Source organism: Nannospalax galili, unplaced genomic scaffold (assembly GCF_000622305.1).
Source record: "Nannospalax galili isolate Female #2095 unplaced genomic scaffold, S.galili_v1.0 scaffold135, whole genome shotgun sequence".
NCBI lineage: Eukaryota > Metazoa > Chordata > Mammalia > Rodentia > Spalacidae > Nannospalax > Nannospalax galili.
The window spans coordinates 603,030-618,406 of record NW_008338998.1 but is presented as its reverse complement, the minus strand read 5'-3'; the positions used below and the strand labels follow the sequence as shown (position 1 = coordinate 618,406).

Here is a 15,377-nt window from a genome sequence, read left to right as displayed (position 1 = left end):
GTTGCTGTCCCCTTGAGGAACAGGTGTGCACAGCATATAGAAAGCCCAGGAATTAATTCATCAACAACATAGCTAAGCTCCTCCCCTTTACAATTGTTTCAGTACTTTCCAGTTCCCTAAGAATCCCTTTTTCAGTAAAGAAGGGTGTGAGGTACCTCTTCCTGCTTCCTATTTCCTCCACCTCTACCTGTACCTGGAGCCAGGCAATGGCTCCAGAAAAGAGGGAGGGTCCTTTCCCTCAGAGTTTTTGGCTGTCGATGGCCCTGCTGACACTGCCAGAATAGCAAAATCACTGAGACTGGGAATTAGGAAAAGATAGGAAAAGAAAACCAAAAAAAGTGGAGATTCTTCCACATTCTCTGAATATTGGGAATTCCTTCTCCTTACTGAGGCTTCTCCCAGAGCTCTCTGTCCCTAGCACCCACTTCAGCTTCCTTAGTACCCTGGGCCATGCCAGGGGCTACCAGAGTGAAAACAGAACACTTGTTACTCTATGATGCACTTAGCATGATAGTCTTCTCCCCTGACCCAAATGTTACTGTTTTGTTTGAGTTTTCAAATAATTACTCTGTGCACCTGCCAAGGTACATTAGCTCCATTCAAGGGAGAGACTGGATGGGGTGAGCCTGCTTTATCTCACTCAGAACTAGCCTCATCAGTCCTTTGTGCTCAGACCAGGGACCTCACAGGGTTCCTACATCCACGTTCTTCTTAGGCTTTCCTCACTTACCACCATGCCCCTTCCCTGCTTTGGGAGAAGAGTTCTCCCTCTGGGCACAGGTCTACATGTTCCATATCTATGACTGGCTGTGGTCATGTCCAGTGACTTGTCTTTCTCCCCAAGCCTCCCCAAAGGCACTGGCAATCTCTTTTCAGACATTAGTTATCTGAATGCAGATGTCTTTGGGAAGCATTGATTGACTACAGCTGGATGTTCACAGTGTCCTGAAGGGAACTGGGCTCTCAGCCAATGGGTTCTCTATCTGGAGGCCAGGAGCTTTTCAAACATGACCAGGGTGTGTTTGTTCCTGGGAGTGAGTGTCCCTTCTTGGCCTCTGGCTCCTCTTTCAGATTTTTTGGGCATGTTCCCCAGAAGGTTTTCCTCCTCTCTCTGGAATTCAGATAGAGTTTTAGAAGGGCATGGACAATTAAAAGTCACGGTAATTAGACTTTTCATTCTTTCCCTAGTGAAAATGGAGAATGTAGGGAGAGAACTAAAAACTACGTGTCTTTAGTGGCTAATCCAGCAAAGGCTTTGAAAGAGCTTTGTCTCCCACTGTTGATCGGTCAATAGAAAGTTTAGGTAAAGGCTCAGAGAACTGTAGAAATGCATAGGTTGGACCGTCATTCAGCTTAAGCAGATACAGTACGACAATAACACAGCCAAGCCTGCATGGGTGATCACTGTATTCCAACTTCAGCACAGTACTATGGGTGATAAGGTGCAATCCAATGAAACCTAGTTCTTTCTCTCTTGACCAGGAACTGATTCTCTTTAGCTGAACCTCAGTTCTGGAAGGTGGCCTTCTAAAGAGCCATACACCACAGTCTGTGCCCTGAAAGGACATCAGCTTGAGAGTGTTGAGCAGGTGACCAGTGTCAGTGGTGTTACCCTAATGAAACACACTATGTGTTGGTTTCAGGAAGCATGCGCAGCCCTGCTGGACCAGTGCCTCCACTATGTTCGATCCAAGGGCTCCCAAAGCAGCCCTGAGAATACAGAAAGTGATGTGAGCATGGGGTTCTCTTTCAACCCAGCCTCTACATCCCCTGCCTCCGGCCCCAGCCCAAGCCTTGTGATTGATGGGAGAAGTTTGGCCTATGCCCTTGAGAAAAGCCTGGAAGACAAATTTCTCTTCCTTGCCAAGCAGTGCCGTTCCGTCCTCTGCTGTCGGTCTACCCCTTTGCAGAAGAGCATGGTGGTGAAACTGGTCAGAAGTAAGCTCAAGGCCATGACTCTGGCCATAGGCAAGTATCCATGCCAGTATGGCTAAGCCTGACCTCGCATGTATCTCATTCTGCCACTTCCTTCACTACAATCTGAATTTCTAATGCTATTCTATATAACACCATGTAAAAAGAAAAGCCTTCTTCATCTTTTTTCCATTTATAATTATATCCAGCATGATAGAGTAGCACATTTCTAGGTATAAAGCTTATACTAGAAATCCATAAACTACATCTCAATAAAGTATATTAAGCATAAGAAAGAGACGTCTTAATCCAGGCCTGGGGCACACCTGGATACTCCAATTACTGAGGAGGCTGAGGCAAGACAATTACAGGTTTAAGTCCAGCCTGGCCGACTTAGTGAGATCCTGTCTCAAACTAAAAAGTAAAAAAGGGGCTGCAGATATAACTCATATATTTGTGTCTTTATTTGTGGGGGCTTGAGATATGTGCTGTGATTTAGGCTATTCTTTAGCCCAGTACAAGAATGAGCACTAGTGTCATGAATCATAATGACTATATCTGTTTGACATCCCAAAGATGCCAAGGTCTCTGACTTGTTCTTGTGTTCCTAACATTCATCAGTCAACTGCTTAATAGAACAAATGGAAGTTCTCCTTCATCACACCCCCAAAGGCCCCACAGGCACATAATTTAGCCTGTTTTGCTTAGGTTAGCAAACGGCTAAGGTTAGTATGACTCAGAATAGCCTTGATACCTGGCAGGAGTAGATGAGTAACTATAACAATGATGAAGGTGATGGCAGCATCTCTCATTGGGCCGGATACCACATTAAGGGTTTTTTTTCTCTTCAGATCCTGACAGTGTAGATCCCATGGAATAAAACAGTGGCTCAGTGCTAGCCACTTTGGGGAAACCTTTTGATGTTGCTGGTAGTTCCATGCTATACCATGCCTGATCCTGTCTGCCTCAGTTTTCTCAGGAACCTGCTATTCTGCCCTTGTCCCGATCTTTCTCATGACTCTTTCATAGAACTCAGTCCAGCAGGGTCTCCCAAGAAACTCAACATGTCCACCTGATTCTGTGAATCTCAAACTCAGTGATTCTTCCTGCTTATGTTGTTTTTAGGTGATGGAGCCAATGATGTCAGCATGATCCAGGTAGCAGATGTAGGCGTGGGGATCTCAGGTCAAGAGGGCATGCAGGTAAAGACCATTTGGGCAAGGTTTGCCTTCTTATAGCCTATGCTCTTCTTCTGCTAAGCCAATAGTAGAAACTGAGGTAGAATGTCACTCTGTTGATAAAGACATCCACATTTGGGGGAAATCTTAAGAAGAAAAATGAGTCTTTTCCTGGCTGCTCAGCTCATCCTAGGAGACATTTCTGTTTACTGTTCCTCAACAGTAGCCATACCATGGAAAGGTTGCCTTGTTGTAGTGCTGTTAGAACCTAGATGCACTCTAATGATGGAATGTAGCCACCATGACTCCTCCCGGCAATGAAGTCTGTGCTTCTTATCTGTCACCTTGTCAGCTCTGAATCTTCCAGAAGTTGAACACATGAGTTAACTTAAAATATGCCACTCCAGGATAGAGTATTATAACAACTTCCAACATTTCTGAATGACTTCTAATACCTGATACAATGTAAACATTATATAAATAGTTGTTATGCTGTATTGTTTAGAGAGAATAATCTCCAAATTTCAATATGGTTTTTTCCTGAATGTTTTCCATCCACAGTTGTTTGTGCCTGCAAATTCAGATCCCATAAATACAAAATACTGACTATAAATGACTAAAAGTTTAGAAGCTTAAAACCTTCACATCTGAAACAGATGTATATGCATATTCCTGTTGATATGTAAGGATTTAAAATGCTTTATGTGCTCTTCAATTCCTCAGTCATTATCCGTTCTCTTAAAAATTATTTAATTAGACCCCACTATTGCCCAGCCCAGACTTAGAAACACAGACACTATCTGACACAATTGCCGTCCTCAATGGTGTCAGTTTAAAAACCCATTCAAAGGGGACAGTAGTTAAAAAGGAGCTGAGGCTCTTTCTTGCTAGTAGAGAGCTTACCTAGCACATGTAATGCCCTGGGTTTGATCTCCAATGCTTGAAAAGAAAAATAAGAACAGATGAAGAGACTTCTAGGCTTTTGCAAACAAGCGAAGCTACTGGGAATTCATGAAGACACTCCCTTGGCTCTCCATGCTTCTGCCTCTCCTGCCCACCTTAATTCCAGCCCAGACACATTGCTTGTCCCTCTGCTGAAATGGCCTTTACAAATATTCACAGCTGTCCCAGTTATTCTGGGAATCCCACTAGACTGAGTAGTAGATGCTATGATCACTTTGTACCTAGTTCCCCTCAGAGCTTGGCTTCAGGGACTGTTCCACAACATGGCAAACAGGATGAGCCTACAGAGACTGAGCATCTCAAGAGCAGAAGCTCTTTTGTCCCTTCCAGTTCTTGGCCTGAGACGGCCTTCCCACAATGGCTGGAATTATGACCTCCTACTTATCTTCCTGGCTCCTCCACAAGAGTGCAACCAAGATTCCGCACATACCTGCTCCACAACTAAGAGGCCAAAATAGTGTCCCTGCACTTATTGGAAAAAAAAATGAAAGCAACAGGGTCATTGGAAGAGGTCTCACCATCCCACATAACACATCCTCCATTAAGTGTAACTTACAGTAAATATGGAAGTGTTCAGCAACATCCTACCTAGAAATTTGCTGGCTCAAAGTTGTGTGTCCAATAGACCAGGTATTCCCATCACTGCTCACATGCCTCCAGTCATAGGTCTTACAATCTAAGGCGAGGTGCAGCAGAAGCAGTTGAGTCTCCTCCCCAGCTATTCACCATCAAGGCCTTTAATACAAAAGGCTTCTTTTCAGGTTTCTTTGCATATGGGATTATAGGTATTGTGCTAATCAGCTTTTCCTTATGGGAAATAAGGGAAAACAGACAATTCAGAAAAGGCCCTAACATTTTTTTTCTCTTTTCATTCATTCAACAAATGTTGAGTTTCCCCATGTGTATGGCCTTGTTCTGGGTATTGTGAAGAGAAAAAGGAAAGTCAAGTGTCAGGTCCTTTGTGTCATGTGTGACACTGACAGTGACTGAGTGAGTGATGGGGGAAGGAGATGACTGAGAACAGACCCATGAAGAGCTGCCACCAGCCTTCTACACTCCCAGGCTCAATATCTGCAGATCCTAACAACTGAGAGAGTAACATCTGGGAAAGAGATGCATCAATGCTGGCCATCTACAGATTCCATTCCTTAAAGAATATGGTGCAATAATAACTGTTTATCCTCCTGGGGAGAACAGTCAAAGATGCAACTCCCAGGATACCTGATGGTCTGTCTAACACACATCAAAGGGACAGTTTTGGTTCCTCTTTGATTTGAGATCTGAGTACAGTACAGAAGCAAATAAGATATGGGGCTGGAAAAAGGTGGGAAAACTCCACACCTCTACGATTTGTGGCTTTTCAGAAAACAGCATTAGAAAAAAAAAAAAGTAAAACCTTTTAAACTCCTCAATCACATATTCAGTATCTAAAGACTTAAGTGGCCCTGTAAAGTGGCACCCCTAAGCAAGAGTGTTTATTGAAGCCAGGCATGGTGGCACAGGCCTTCAGTTCCAGCATTGGGAGGCAGAGGCAGGCAGATTTCTGTGATATCAAGGCCAGCCTCGTCTATGTAACAAGTTCCAGCCCAGCTGGAGCTACAGGGAGACCCTGTCTCGAAAAAACAGACAGATGATAGATAGATAGATAGATAGATAGATAGATAGATAGATAGATAGATAGATGATAGATAGATAGATGATAGATAGATAGATGATAGATAGATGATAGATAGATAGATAGATAGATAGATAGATAGATAGATAGATAGATAGATGATAGAGTTATTGGGTCCTTTTCTTCTTAATGGAAGAAGTTGGTGAGGTAGAGGAAGACAAAGCCACACTAACACTGTGTTTTAAGCTGGATTTCCTTCCTCCCGTGTCTTACCTTGCATTGGGAGCCATAAGAAAGACATATGCCAAGTGGACAACAGTAATGAGAACTCCTCTCCTTTTCAAGGCAGTGATGGCAAGTGACTTTGCAGTGCCGAGATTCCGATACCTGGAGAGACTCTTAATTGTCCACGGACACTGGTGCTACTCCCGACTGGCCAACATGGTGCTCTACTTCTTCTACAAAAACACAGTAGGTGTTTGGCATGGATCTTTAGAGTTTTTTAATTAAAAGATTTAATATTTGTAGGATCATCGTTTGCCTAAGACCAGCAGGCCACCAGGGTCCCCTGTCTGTCCACTCCATCCATCTTGACCTCTGTGCATGTCTGCTGTCTTAGCCCGACTTTGTACACTGTATCTCAGAAGACTGACTTATGGGCAGCAAGAAGAGCTGTATCTCTAAAGAGGAAATCTTATAAATAAGCAGGTAACACAAAGTCCACACATGATTTTGAGAAGTAGTATAACCACAGGCCAGCAGTTTTCACAGGGCCACACAGCTAGTAAGCTGCTGAGAACCATGTCACTATCTGATACTGATTCTATTTCCAAGTTCTCAGCTACTTTTCACATGTTATGTAGGACCATTTTGTTGGGATGTCCACACTGAGACACTGATTTTTCTACAGTAGACAGGGAAGGTTAAAGGAGAAGTGTGTTTGGTGGCTTTAGGGTCAGAAAATTACTTGACGATGCTGTGGCTCAGATAATGAGTGGTGTCTGTTAGACACACATACCCCAGGCCCGGCACAGATCCCCTGGTCAAGGATTATACCTGGCAAGAAAGGGAGCTCCCCACCCTCATGGACTTGGGAGCCGATTTGCCCTCTTCCCACTAGTTCAGTTGGTAACTCTGTTAACTTGCAGTGAAGGCTCCCAGGCCAGTTGGTCTGTGGACAGTTGTGTCTCTGCAGAGACTTTAAATACAGGGCCCTTCTGTTTCTGTCCCACTGGGGTCCTGGTGTTTAATCTTAGTTCCTTCACACTAAATCTTTGGGAGCAACCTCTCCACAGCCCTGTGAGATGGTCTGCAAGGCCCTTACAGCTCTGACCCATTTAGAAGAGCTTTCTAGAGACTCTCCTGGGAAGCTGCTGGGTTGCTCCTCTTGTCTCTGCCTCTGATAGCTTGAGGATGAGTGAATCAACAAGAGACAGAATTCCTGGCATAAATGCTTTTCCATGGTTGTCCCATAAATCTCACTGTCTAGTGTCAAGATTATACTATGATCTTCTGAAAAAAATAAAACAAAAGGTTTTTATAAATTCCATATAAAACTCTCCAGGCTTAATCTAAGCTGCTGTTAGTATGCCTCTTTCGTGTTCTTAATGTCTTGCTCTGGAGGCCGCCACCTACCTTTCCATTCCCAGCTTCTAGCCACTCACTCACCTGATTTTCACAATGTCTTCTAACGAATACAAATGCTCAGGACATTTCTAATTGGGTAAATTTGGAAATCAGTTCAGACTAAGCTCTTCCTGATACCACATTCAAAAGGGTGCTGTTTCTGACCTAATGACTTCATTTCTCATTTTCTCATACCCGGTATTGAATCACCAGTACGGTGAGGCCTCAAACACACAGCTGCAAACCTAGAGGCTTCCAGCTCCTACATGCAAACATGACTATGTGGCACCCTTTAGGATGGAATCTAGCCTCATTTTCTGTCACTCATTGACCATGAAATCTTAAGCAAAGTTGCTCCTCAACTTATAGGGTTACATCATCCTGATAAATCTATCACAAGTTGAAAATATCACAAGTGGAAAATGCATTTAATACCTAGGCCACCCAGTATCACAGCTTAGCAGCACAGCACAGCACACTGAAGCATCTGCTTGCTGTCTACTTGTAGCCTCATGGCTGCCCTGGGAGCTTTGGCTTAAAGCCACTGCTCAGCATTTCATGAAAGAATAAAGCCCAGGCAAAGACAAAGATCCAAATCAAGATTTAGAGCTTCTGGTGAATGCACATTGCTTAAATACCATCATAAAGTCAAAAAATCCTAATTGAACTAAGTTGGATACCATCTATATTTAACTTCTCCAGGTTATTTTTTTAACCCCCAAACAATTCAAGTTTCTCAAATTGAGAGAGTCATCAGAATAATATAAGCCAAACCATTTAACATTTTAGAAACAAACAAAGGCCAGAGTGGCCACTTGGGGTGGCCAACGGCCTCCCACTGCCAGGATAAGCCTGTCCTTGTTGGAAGACACAGAGGGGAGGAAGAGTCACCTGGTTTTATTGTTGTAAGATGCAGGGCCTTCGTTAAGGAGCATTCATCCATGTGAGGAGTTCAAGGATAATCACTCCTCACTGGAGAGATTCATTAGTTTTAAGAATAAGATGGCTTTCCTTTCCAATAAAGAGCAGAGAAGCTAGTTTCCATAGCAACAGTAGTTTGAGACTAAAGCTCTTTGGCTCTTAGGGGTGGGGGTAGAGGAGCCTCTCAATTATTTAAGTATTTTTCTTCCTGTTCCCCTTGACACCATTTGCTCTACTATGACTCATGAGGCTGAGCCCATGCAGGTGGGTGAGAGGGAGTCAGTCGTGGGCGGAAGGAAAGGAAGAAAGTCAATGAAAGTCCAAGCCTGTCGTGTGGAGGGGGAAGGTTGCATATTAAGACACTTAAGTAATAGATTGAAACAGTACTTGGGGGACTTTAGTCATAGCTTCCACCCACATAGACTAACATTTCTGCTGATCTTCACAAGCCATTTTCAAGTGAGGAAACCAAAGCTCAGAGAGGTTAAGTAACTGAATCGAAGAGCCACAGAGAGTTGTAGCTCAGATCTCAACCCAGACCTCACAGTGCCTAGTAGTGTTTGTCCACTCTACCATTCCTTTTTAGGGGACTGGCCCCCGAACCCTAGGCCCAAGATCCATCTGTGTTTGGAACAATTGGGTTTGTTTTCATACCATGATCAAGGCTTCATATCTCAAACCTTAGCTTTCTGTAAATGGTAAGAACACCTTGACCTTCAGCCTCAAAGAAGGAAATGACAAAGATAACAACTAAGATGAGTATGCCTCGGGTGATAAGCCCAGCATGCCAAGAACTCTGATGAGGTCTTCAAAGGCATTAGTGTTTGCCTTTGAGGGTAAGACTCACTTGTATGACCACATCAGGGACAAGGAAGATGAAGGAAAGACTATAACATGATTTATGCCAAGTTGCAACTTTGGGAAGCTTGAGAATGTACTGCGTCGGCTTTCATCATCTAATGAAATCCCTGAGACAAACAACTTATAAGGGCTCACAGTCTCAAAGGTTTCAACCCATAGTCATTTGGCCCTGTTGTCTTTGGGTCTGTGGTGAGGCAACACATCATGACTGAAACAAAGCTGCCTATCTAGTGGTGTTCAGAGGGACAGAGCCAGCAGATTCCCAGGATTCCTCTAAGGACATGCCTCAATAAATTACCTTCCTCTCACTAGGCCCCACCTCTCTAAGGTTTCACTACCTTCCAATTGCTTATAGCTGGCAACTGACCAAGCCTTAACTCATGGGCTTCTGAAGGACATTTAAGATTCAAACCACAGTGTCTGTCAAACTGCTGTGCTCCCCAGGTAAATGTGCACAGGCCACTCATACTCAGTGACCTAGTAATAGTAGAAAGCTATCCTCCCAGCTTCCACCACTACTGAGAAGGCTGTTAAAGATGTCTGCTTCTTGTTCTCCTATTTGGCGAATCAGGGACACTTGTAAGGTCAGAGATCATTCCTATAATGCCCTCGCCAGCAGACAGCCCGAGGCCAGCCCAGCTTCGATGGAGACAGAGGCACGGTTCTTGTCTTCACTCTTACACTTGTGTGTCTTTCTCTTTTAAATTTTTTAAAAAAATTATATGTATATTGGGGGGGTGCACATGTATGCAGGTCCCTGCAGAAGCCAGGGGCATCAGATCCCCCAGAAGCTGGTGTTATAGGCAGTTGTGAGCTGCCCAGTGCGGTTGCTGGGAATTGAACTCAGGTCCTCTGGACGAGCAGTACGTGCTTTTACCAGCTGAGCCATCTCTGCAGCCCACGTGTGTCTTTCTCTTAATGGGACTTGATAATTATCCACTGTTCCTCATTAAAAATGAGGCTGAGTTAGGCAGATGTTGAATTTAAGCCTGCCTGGGCTACACGGTGAAATTTTGTTGCAAAAGAAAAGATGGAAAATGTGTGACTGAGGAGGGAGATGGGATCAGAGATGTATCCTGGGGCAGATTTGGGGAGAGATACAAAAGAGGAGGAGGGTCCTGGGGAAGAAGCCATGGACCCTCTTAAAATGTGAGCTGCCCTGAGCCCAGTCACACTTTGATTTTGTGTTTCAAATTGGTCATCTCCAGCTCTTCATGTCCAAAACTCATCCCTCAGTGGGCTGCTCCTGAAAGTTCCAAATGCCTGCTGCTGGCTTCTTAAGGGCAGGGGGGTTGGGGAGAGGAAGAAGGAGAAGCATGCCAGCCATAGGGCTCAAGATTAGGACTGCCTTTGGAAGAAATCTCTGCCTAGCCACTTAATCTTTACGGAAAACCTCTTCAGGGTTCTTGGTTCCCGCAGGGAGAAGCTGCAGGGGACAGCTCAAGAGTAACCTGTTCCCATGCCTCCTTTCTTGGTTGCAGATGTTTGTGGGCCTCCTGTTTTGGTTCCAGTTTTACTGTGGATTCTCTGCATCTGCCATGATTGACCAGTGGTATCTGATCTTCTTTAATCTGCTCTTCTCATCACTTCCCCAGCTCGTGACTGGGGTGCTGGACAAGGATGTTCCAGCCAACATGCTGCTGAAAGAGCCGCAGCTCTATAAGAGTGGCCAGAACATGGAGGTAACCTCCCCTGAATCTCTGCCTCCATCTCCTACTCCTCCACCCCTTGGTTCACCTTTCAGAAAGTGTAAGTCCCCAAGCATCCTTTTTAGTAGACACCCCAGAAAACTGTTGAAATTGTAGAATGAATACAATTTGCTAGACTCTCTAATGCATTGAATTAGCTCTGCTTTGGTATATCAAAATATCTGAGACAATTAACTTGTGAGAAGGAAAGGCTGCTTAAGCACATGATTTGGACGTTCGTCCCATTGGGGCTTCTGGTAGGAGTGCTGGATGGCAATGCTGAGAAGCACATAGTAGGGCAAGGTGTGCAAGCCAGGCACCAGGAAGCAAAGAGGAGGTGACCAGGGCCCGCCATCCCCATAGCGGTATGCCCCAGTGACTTAAAGCTCTTCTAGTCTCCATTTCCTGAAGGTTCCATTGTCTCACACAAAGGCCACTCTGGGGACATTCCAGATCAAAACCATTGTGTTCATTCATAAAGCGTATTGAATGAAAACCTCCTCCTTCTTCACCTCAGCCTTTTCCAGAAGCCCAATGAAAACCCACTCAAATCTAACTCAGTCATAGGTGATAACTGAGGCCCAAGTAGGATTTTCTAAAGCAAGCAAAAAGACAAAAAGCAGCACAAAACATCCTTATTTTCCTCAAAAGGAATTAAGTCAATCCCCAAAAGAAAACTACTAAAAGAGCAGACAGATGTAGTACATGCTTACATCTGCCAAGTACATGTGCCAAGCATGGCACATGATTGGCATTTTGATAGCCCTGTGTCCTTATAGGAAACCAGCTGAGTGCTTCTCTTTGGCAAGTTTGGGTTTCATGTATGCTAAAAGTGAGTGGCATCCCATCTCTTCTATAGCATCTCTAATTCGGAATTTATTCTGAATTTATTCTGAATTTATTCTGAATTTATTCTGAATTTATTCTGAATTTATTCTGAATTTATTCTGAATTTATTCTGAATTTATTCACCCCCCTATGACCGCTCTATTGACACTGAGTCTTCACAGGAGCAGGCTGCACAGATTGAAAGGCAGTGCACAAGGAGGCAAGGGAACCGAACCTATCATCTTGAGGGAGTTTCAGTCTTAGCTAGCTCACTCACCTCCACCAGCCATGAGACAAGATACTGTGGTCTTTTCGTGTAGAATGAGGGACCAATGAGAATGTCCCCAGCACTTCCTTCATGTGGTAGTAAATGCTCCTCCTGTCCTCTGTGTGTTGCCCACAGGCCAGAACCTGTGCCAGGTACTACAGGACTTAGTAGGGATAAATACAAGTTCGGTTATCCAGTAATGGAGAATTCTATTTGTGTGTATTAAGGTCATTTTTTGCCATGGATATATAGTTGTTGTAGTAAGTTTGGCATTGCTATAACAAAAACACCTAAGGCAGGTTATTTAATAAAGTAGCTATTTTGTTTTATAGTTCTGGAGGTCCAAGTTTGAAGGGCTACATCTAGTGATGGCTTTGTTTGATTGCTAATTGGTGTGAGAATGTCCAGCCTACTGTGGATGGAACCATCTCTGGTCAGGTGGGCCTGGGCTGTACAAAAAAGGTAGCCAGGGAAAGCAAAAAAATTAACTGCGTTCCTCCATGGTGGTTTCTACTTCAGTTCCTGCCTCCAGATTCCTGCCTTGAATTCCCTCAGTGATAAACTGTTACCTGGAAGTCTAAGATGAAATAAACCCTTTTTTTCCCAAAGTTGGTTTTGGTCAATGTTTTATCACAGAAACAGAAAGCAAAGTAGGACATTGTATCTCTTCTGGTCTCTTTCTTATAACTCAGTCATAGGGGCTCTACCCTGATGGTTTTATCCCTACCAACTTCGTAAGGCCCTGACCTCTGAACACTATAGTTAGACTGTTTTCACTATCAGTATCTCACAAGGGGGACTAAGTGTCAATATGTGAACCCTCAGGGGGATACTCAACCCATATTCTGACCAGTGAAATAGCTTCTTTGTTTTAACATTAAGATGTAGTGATCATTTAATTCACTTTTAAGGGTCGAAGGACTAGAAGGGTCCCCCAGATCAGGGGATACTGCTCAACAGTTCAGGTATTCTCACTCGAGGACAAGATTGCCTTGTAAGGCTGAGTGAGCCGTGTACTTTTCTCTGCTCACCCTCACCTAACACGGCTCATCTTCTTGGTCCCAGTGACTCAGCTGCCAGCAACTCTATGAGCCTTTTTGTTCTGGTTTCTTAACCAGCAAATGGTGCCTTACCTCCCCAGATCCCGAAGCACCACATTTCCCTGCAATGTTTGGCCTGTGTTTTCAAGGCACAGCACACTGGAGAACACTGTGGGGAAGAAAAGCCCTTTTCTGTAATTTCCCTACTTGTTCCTGTGTTCCAGGAATACCGGCCACGAGCCTTCTGGTTAAACATGGTAGATGCTGCCTTCCAGAGCCTGGTGTGCTTTTTCATTCCTTACCTGGTAAGTGGGCACCCAGCCTAGATTTTCTCCTCAACTGTCTCTAGGCTCTCACAGGCATAGAACACTCCTGTCTTGCTGCTGTTTTTCAGGCGTACTACGACTCCGATGTGGATGTGTTTACCTGGGGGACCCCTGTCACAGCAATTGCGCTGTTGACCTTCCTGCTGCACCTGGGTATTGAAACCAAAACCTGGGTGAGAGCCTCTGGCAAGGTCACATTCCAAAAGGGGCTGATACTGTGGGCCACACACTTCCCAGCAGGTGTTTTGAACATACAGGAGACTGTATGTGTCCTACCTGTAATAAGAAGGAAAATGGCATCTCTCCCAAAGCTACTAGCTGGGAAAATGAAGCAGCCTACCCTCCACCCCCTAAGCAGATCTTCCTCCTCCTACCTGCTTCATTTCCTTCACCACCATGCCTCTCCCCCACCTAGCCTTTTCCACTGGCCTTCATGCCCTTGTCCCAGACTGCTCCACTAAGGTCAACTGGCCACCCGTGGCAAGAGTCTTCACTAAGACCTGGCGGTACACCCCGTACCATGACTAGTGCGTTACCATCATTTATTGTCACCTTTAAGATGAAGTAAAAGCCTTTTATTTCTGGTTCTTCTTCAGACCTGGCTCAACTGGTTAGCCTGTGGCTTTAGCACTTTTTTGTTTTTCTCTGTGGCTCTGATTTACAACACTTCCTGTGCAACATGTTATCCTCCGTCGAACCCTTACTGGACCATGCAGACATTGCTGGGAGACCCTCTGTTTTACCTGACTTGCCTCATCGCACCTGTCTCTGCATTGCTGCCCAGGTGAGTGTCCCAGGCAGTACCCTCAAGTCCTAAGCAAAGGCAGAGCATAGCCATGTTGTGTCCCCAAGGCCTGAGAGTGAGACACATGATGCAACCACATTGCTGTGCTTATGTCTGTGTGTGAGTCTCATGAAGCTCAGGCATGGCCACTGCAAAATCTCACTTTTTGATGTGTCCTTTCCAGATTGTTTTTCAAAGCTCTCCTGGGGAGCCTTTTTCCTACCCAGCTTCAGATGGGACGCCGCTTGGCCAAGAAATTCCCCAGCAAATATACCACTCCCAAAGAAACCTCCACTCAGGCACAACCGCCTGGAGATCCTGAAACTGCATTCTCGGGAAGGAGGACCATGGGTCCCTCCGAGTCCTTACCCAAGGACCGTGCCACACAGGTTTCCCCGCTACCACAGCAGCTGGCCTGCTCACCAGAGGCCAGTGGGGAACCCAGTGCACTGGACACGAACATGCCATTAAAAGACGACACCTTGCTGGAGGGACTAGGCACTCAGGTCCCAGGGTCTTCTGTGCCAAGGGAGGCTGTTTCAGAAGAGTGTCCTGGGCACTCCAACGGGAAGCCCACCAGTGAGAGTCCAGCAGCCCCCTTATCATCCCTCTTTAACCTGCCCAGCTTCAGCTCACTCAACTGGATCTCCTCCCTCTCGCTGGCCAGTGGATTGGGAAGTGTCTTGCAACTCTCCAGAGGTAGTTTACAGATGGACAAACAGGACAGCCCTCCGCAGCCAGACCAGGATCTGCACAGCTTACAAAGACAAGTCACAGACTACTTCTAGTGTCACCTCCAAGGGGTTACAGTCACTGTGGTCACAGAGAAAACCTTGAAATGACCTTTTTAAAATTTTATAACAGATGTTTATGTTATTTATGTTTATTATTTGCACAGAAGAGTTCTAGGGAGATATATATTTTAAATGTTTCCAAGACTAACATAGGAAACCAGAGGTACCAAAAAAGAAAGTTTATTTTTCAAGTTCTAAGTAGAATATACTGATAAAGAAAAATAAGAGCTTATATCTATATATAAAGTTTAAAGAAGAATGACACTTGAAAAGTGTGTCTAGATTTATTTTTTCATCTCATTTTGTAAAGAAAAGCAAAATGCTTTGTTTCTTCAACCTACGTGATCCCTGCTTTCTGCAGGCATAAATGTGATAAACAGTTGAGCACTTGGGTGGCTGTGGTGGGTGTGAACACGGAATAGGGAGGAAAGAAGACAGAGGGATGGCTGTGGCCCCTGAGGCAGAGTCTTCCATTGGGGGCAGACTGCAGCTCCTCTTAACCCATAAAACAGAAAGTGAGACCTCAGGAAAAAACTATGTAAAGTTCGTGCCCACACTCAGTTTTCTGCAG

The 15,377-nt window shown here is 44.8% G+C and overlaps 1 protein-coding gene across 5 annotated transcripts in view; it reads left to right on the top strand.

The window, feature by feature from the left end:
* Positions 1-14,963, top strand: part of Atp10a (ATPase phospholipid transporting 10A (putative)) — a 191,158-nt gene extending 176,195 nt beyond the window's left edge. The window contains exons 14-22 of one of the 5 annotated variants that reach the window (XM_029563797.1): positions 1,644-1,730; positions 1,872-1,968; positions 3,040-3,116; positions 6,016-6,141; positions 10,560-10,760; positions 13,127-13,207; positions 13,297-13,401; positions 13,825-14,012; positions 14,197-14,963. In XM_029563797.1, the coding sequence (XP_029419657.1) occupies positions 1,644-1,730; positions 1,872-1,968; positions 3,040-3,116; positions 6,016-6,141; positions 10,560-10,760; positions 13,127-13,207; positions 13,297-13,401; positions 13,825-14,012; positions 14,197-14,800 (1,566 nt within the window). In that variant the 3' untranslated portion in view covers positions 14,801-14,963. Of the gene's footprint in view, positions 1-1,643; positions 1,969-3,039; positions 3,117-6,015; positions 6,142-10,559; positions 10,761-13,126; positions 13,208-13,296; positions 13,402-13,824; positions 14,013-14,196 lie in introns of those variants that run through there. The other 4 variants (XM_029563796.1, XM_008833629.3, XM_029563798.1 and 1 more) reach the window with 4 other exon arrangements.
* The last annotated feature ends 414 nt before the right edge of the window (positions 14,964-15,377 follow it).